This window comes from Leptonychotes weddellii, chromosome 11 (genome assembly GCF_054177405.1).
Source record: "Leptonychotes weddellii isolate Sample4059 chromosome 11, ASM5417740v2, whole genome shotgun sequence".
Taxonomy (NCBI): Eukaryota; Metazoa; Chordata; class Mammalia; order Carnivora; family Phocidae; genus Leptonychotes; species Leptonychotes weddellii.
The window spans coordinates 468,445-474,104 of NC_138379.1; the positions used below are offsets into that span (position 1 = coordinate 468,445).

The 5,660-nt window shown below is 61.9% G+C and overlaps 1 protein-coding gene across 1 annotated transcript in view; it reads left to right on the forward strand.

Moving 5' to 3' along the window:
• Positions 1 to 1,947: 1,947 nt before the first annotated feature.
• The window catches only part of PNPLA2 (patatin like domain 2, triacylglycerol lipase), a 5,697-nt gene continuing 1,984 nt past the window's right edge, over positions 1,948 to 5,660 (forward strand). Inside the window, exons 1-6 of the mRNA XM_006741351.3 lie at positions 1,948 to 2,258; positions 4,127 to 4,359; positions 4,443 to 4,508; positions 4,887 to 5,096; positions 5,295 to 5,355; positions 5,460 to 5,636. Coding sequence (XP_006741414.2) covers positions 2,072 to 2,258; positions 4,127 to 4,359; positions 4,443 to 4,508; positions 4,887 to 5,096; positions 5,295 to 5,355; positions 5,460 to 5,636 — 934 coding nt within the window. The 5' untranslated portion in view covers positions 1,948 to 2,071. The remainder of the gene's footprint in view (positions 2,259 to 4,126; positions 4,360 to 4,442; positions 4,509 to 4,886; positions 5,097 to 5,294; positions 5,356 to 5,459; positions 5,637 to 5,660) is intronic.

The window sequence follows — 5,660 nt, forward strand, 5'->3', positions numbered from 1 at the left end:
TATGGTTGTCTCCCTCTCTGATTTCACTTTGTTTTATTTTTCCCTTCCTTCCCCTATGCTCCTTTGTTTCATTTCTTAAATTCCACAGATGAGTGAGATAATATAACTGTCTTTCCCTGATTGAATTCTTTGGCTTAACATAATACCCTCTACTTCCATCCACGTTGTAAATGGGAAGATTTCTTTTTTTTTTTTTTTTTGCTGGCTGAGTAGTATTCCATCGTGTATATATGAACCACGTCTTCTTTTTTTTTTTTTTTTTAAGATTTTATTTATTTATTTGAGAGAGAAAGAAAGCATGAGGTGGGGAGGGTCAGAGGGAGAAGCAGACTCCTCGCTGAGCAAGGAGCCCGATGCGGGACTCGATCCCAGGACTCCAGGATCATGACCTGAGCCGAAGGCAGTCGCTTAACCAACTGAGCCACCCAGGCGCCCTGAACCACGTCTTCTTTATCCATTCATCTGTCCATGGACATTTGGGCTCTTTCCATAGTTTGGCTACTGTGGACATTGCTGCTATAAGCATCAGTTGCATTTCTATACACCAACAATGAGACAGAAGAAAGAGAGATTAAGGAATCAATCCCATTTACAATTGTACCAAAAACCGCAAGATACCTAGGAATAAACCTAACCAAAGAGGCAACAGATCTGTACTCTCAAACTATACAACACTTATGTGTAGGTCAAATTTAGTTAGATAACCCCTGCTTTCCTCTTTCCCAGTACCCAGGCCTGGGCTCCCCTCCCCACCGGTGCCTTTGTGCGTGGCACAGCCTGGGCAGCCCTGTGTCCTTCCTGGGTTAACTGCCCACACACTCCATCCTCTCTCAGTTCTCTTTTTGAGCTTATATAAACAATGTCTCCCCACCTCTACCCCCCAATTAGGGCTCCATCTGGGTTGACCTTGCTCAACTGCTCTATCTTGTGCTGGCCCCTCTGCCAGGCACACTGTCAGTGCCAAGTATGGGTGGCTCACGGCACAGAGGCTGAGGGATGAACATCATGACCCAGATGGCCTGTCCCGAGGGGATAGCCCTGCTCTGGCTTCTCAGCCTGGGCCTGGGTGGCGGGCGATCCCAAGCCACAGCCCAGACCTCCAGTCCTGGCACCAGCTGGGTCTTGAGCTGAGCTCTTGCCTGGGGAGTGGGTGCTCCTGGGGAGACAGAGGCATCCCACCACCCCAGCACAGACCAGCTCCTTGTTTGGGAGGTGGGGTGAGGCTCAGGGCTGGCTCCTGGAAGCAAGCCAGCCAACGCCTGCCCTACAGCCCAGGAGAAAAATGCGGAAAAGGGGCGGGAGGGTGACATCACTGGAGTGCTCCACCTGCTGGGGCAATTAGCGGGGGCGGGGCGGGAGTCATACCCAAGTAGACCCCACAGCCTGAAGAGCCCAGGTCGGACGAAGTAAACCCAGGTTAGTGCCCAGCTATGGAGGGGCCGCGGCGGCGGGCAGCTGGGGCCTGTGGCCAGGTTGGGGTCTACGGCACCAGTGTTAGCTCTGCAAGTTGAGTGTGATTTGCATCCGCCCCTAGATATTTATGGGTCAGTCTGTGGGTGACTCAGTGGGTCCTGGGGGCGGTCCCTGCCCTGGAGCGAGCTCCTCAGTGTCCCGAGTGGGTGTTGGAGGCGGACCCCAGAGGAACGGGCCGGTGACTGCCCAGACACCAGTGGCCCTTCCCTCGCAAGTATCCAGATTGATACGAGGCTCTCAGGGCCCCAGACTCCGTGCGTCCCAGGCCTGAGCTCGCCCCTCCCCACGCCCCTGCTACCGTGTGTTCCCTCGCGCTCCCCCCGGAGGCCCGGCCTTGGGGATCGGGGCCGGGGGCGGGGCTCCAGGGCCCCCGGAGGGCGCGGCCGTTCCCGGCGCGCTCCGATTGGACTGCGCGTGCCGGCCCCGCCCCTGCCCACCCCCACTAAAAACACCGCCGCCGCCGCCGCGATCTAGCGCAGCGTCTCCGCCTCTGCCGGCGGAGACCTAGAGCTGGAGCGACCGCGGGGCCGACCGCGGCCCCAGAGCGAGCGGGAGCGCGCGGTGCGCAGCGAGCCCCGGAGCCCGGCGGGCCGCAGCGATGTTCCCCAAGGAGGCGACGTGGAACATCTCGTTCGCGGGTTGCGGCTTCCTCGGCGTCTACCACATCGGCGTGGCCTCCTGCCTCCGCGAGCACGCGCCCTTCCTGGTGGCCAACGCCACGCACATCTACGGCGCCTCGGCCGGGGCGCTCACGGCCACGGCACTGGTCACCGGAGCCTGCCTGGGTGAGCGGGGCCGGGAGGGGATCACGGCGCTGGTCACCGGAGCCTGCCTGGGCAAGCGGAGGCCGGACGGGGGGGCGCTGCCTCGGTGAACGGAGGCCGGGCGGATGCTCTTCGGGAGCGTAGAGCGGCCCCCCACCCAGTCCCTCCGCAAGGGGAAGCTGGCAGGGCCGCCGTGCGGTGGGGAGGGGGGTCTCTGCCCGCGCCCAGGACCCCCACCGAAGCTCCGATCCCGGGGGTAGGCCCCGGGGCGGGGCCTGGTTTGTTTTGCTCCGAGGCGCCCCGGGATTGGGGTGCGGCCATGCGCACCTCTGGCGCCGAGGCTCAGGGCGCAAAGGCTGGAAGGTCTGGCAGGTGCAGCGGACGTATTTGATGGGGAAGAGAAAGTAACTCGTGGGCGGGACCGTGAGAGTTGGGGGAGGGGCCTCACCACCCCCGTAGCCCGGCAGTGGACTGGATGCCAGCGGTCACCGTGTCCTGGGGCTGCGCTGTTCCAGGCTGCCGTGTCCCCGGGGTCCTGTATGAGGGTGGCCTCTTAAGAGCATTTGGGCACTGTGGCCTGGTGCCTGCCAGGGCATCTGGAAGCTCAGGCCCGGGCATGGCAAGCCCTCCCCTCCCCCCCTTCCCCTCCCCCCCGCACATCACCCACTGTGGGCGTGATTTGCATCCGCCCCTAGATATTTATGGGTCAGTCTGTGGATGGGTCCCCAGTCGTGGCCAACGTATTTTGCCCACTCCCTGGGGTGGGAGGTGCTTCTGAACCTTCCAGCCCCGTGGGCGGCATTGCAAAGGTCTGTGTGTATTGGGATGGACTTCTCCACTCACACACACTTCCGGCAGGGCGCTTGCAAGTGCTGTTTACGGCACACTGAGTACTTAGGGAGTCCTGGGAATGGTGCCCAGCCCCCAACCTACTAGGGCAGCCAAGGTGACAGAAGGGTCATCAGTTCTCAAATGCCAAGCCCAGCAGGAGCCTGTCCAGGGTTCTTCCCTGCCCCTTTCCCATGACCTTTGCCCTGAGGGAGGTGGGGTGGAAGGAGCACAACTCTCCATCCTTGGGACCTGGGGGTTCACCTCTGTGGCCCTGCCCCTCCCTCCCTTGGAAGCCTTCAGGCCATTGTGTCTCTCAGACCTGCCTGCTGGCCTCAGGACACACCTGGCTCCCACAGGACCTCCTCTTCCCACCCCCACGAAGCCTCTTTTCAGGAGTGGTCTTGGGCAACTGCAGTCCCCACAGCATGGCAGGTTCTGGCCCCACTTCTGACTAGGACCATGTGATCTGCAGCTCCTCCCCAAGGCCCTCCCACTCTGTGACCACTCCAGGGCCCCTACTCTGTCTTTGTGTGAGGCCAGTGCCCATGGGCTCCCAGGAAGAGTCTTGCTTGGCAGGAGCTTGGTCTTGGCTGCAGTGGGTCACGATCATGCTTTCTCAGGGGTGGTGGGACCCCACTCTTTCCAGGCTCATGCCCACAGGCCTGTGCTGGGCTCCCTGGATCTGGATCTGGCCAAGTGGGTGAAGGCTAAGACTGGTCAGGGTTGAACCTCTGCCTTCCCCTCTTCCCAGGCTGGGGGCCACGCCAGGCCAGGCCTAATGACACATGGATCGGGCCAAGCAGTTGGGAAATACCAGGCAGAGGGCAGGCCTTGGCCGCAGCTGTCAGCCCTCCCCGGGTGGTGGCCTGCCTCTGTGTGTCCAGGGGCAGGTAGCAGAAGTCGCAGTTGTGGGCCAGGCCCCATGCTGGATACTGGGAATTCTCCAGGGTAGATGGAGATGCCACGAGTCTGTGTGCTGTGGGACTCTGGGTGTGGAACCATGGGGGGTGTGCTAAGCCAGGAGCGCTGGCCCCTGACCCTTGGCCCTTCTGACCTAGGTGAGGCAGGTGCCAACATCATCGAGGTGTCTAAGGAAGCCCGGAAGCGGTTCCTGGGTCCACTGCACCCCTCCTTCAACCTGGTAAAGATTATCCGTGGTTGCCTGCTGAAGACCCTGCCTGCTGACAGCCATGAGCGTGCCAATGGGCGCCTGGGCATCTCCCTGACCCGTGTCTCTGATGGCGAGAACGTCATTATATCCCACTTCAAGTCCAAGGATGAGCTCATCCAGGTGGGCCCTGGTGGGGCTGCATTGGGGGTGTACTATGAACTCCAGGCCTCTGCTCACCACCCCTCCCTGTCCCTGCCCCACAGGCCAATGTCTGCAGCACCTTCATCCCTGTGTACTGTGGCCTCATCCCTCCCTCCCTCCAGGGCGTAGTAAGTATCCCCTGGCACATTTCCTGGGTGATAAGAGTTGGCCAGTGTGTGAGCAGTGGGACACGGCAGTGGGGAAGAGGAAGGCCGTCGGTGCCCGCCCCCCCTCTACCCCTTGCGCTACCTGTTGCCTCACTTCCCCCGAGTTGCTCAACAGCAGGCAGTCCCCCTGGAGACACATACTTCCTGTGGCTGTCTCCACCCCGCCCCCATGGTCTAGCCATCGGCCCAGTGGCCAGGCAGGCCTGTGGCCCGTGCCCAGTGCCCAGTGGGTGAAAGGCACAAAGGAAGTAGCCACTGGGTGGGGCCCAAGGTGGCCCAGTGGGCTAGCCAGCTTGGTCCTCAGGCCCCTCCCTGTGTAACCATGTGTCCCGGCCGCAGCGCTATGTTGATGGTGGCATCTCAGACAACCTGCCACTCTACGAGCTCAAGAACACTATCACCGTGTCCCCCTTTTCGGGGGAGAGTGACATCTGCCCGCAGGACAGCTCCACCAACATCCATGAGCTCCGGGTCACCAACACCAGCATCCAGTTCAACCTGCGCAATTTGTACCGCTTGTCCAAGGCCTTGTTCCCGCCCGAGCCCACGGTGAGTCCGCTGGAGCCCCCGGTGAGCCCTGTGCCTGGGAGGCGGGGGCCTGCAGGGCCTCTCCACTGGGGCCACCTGTCCAGCCTGGATCCAAGCTAGCTTGGTGGAGGGGAGGGGTAGCAGGGATGCCAGGGCCTCTAGGGGGCAGGACAGGGCTCGTGTGGCCGCCTGCTCTAATTTACCACCCCGCTGCCGCAGGTGCTGCGAGAGATGTGCAAACAGGGCTATAGGGACGGCCTGCGTTTTCTGAGGCGCAACGGTGCGTGGGTGCCCCCGGGAGCGGCTGTGGGTGGGGTGGGATGGTGGCTCTGCACTGTTGTCCGGGCTGCAGTGCTGATCACCCGTCTGGGGGTCCCCACCCAGGCCTCCTGAACCGGCCCAACCCTCTGCTGGCGCTGCCCCCTGCACACCCACCTCCCCCCAAGGACGAGGATGTGGAGGATGCCCAGGCGGCCACAGGGAAGGCCCCAGTGGACGGCCACTTGCAGCCACCCCTGGAGGATCCCATCCTGGAGCATCTGCCTTCGCGGCTCAATGAGGGTGTGTGGAGGCGGGGTGGGGGGG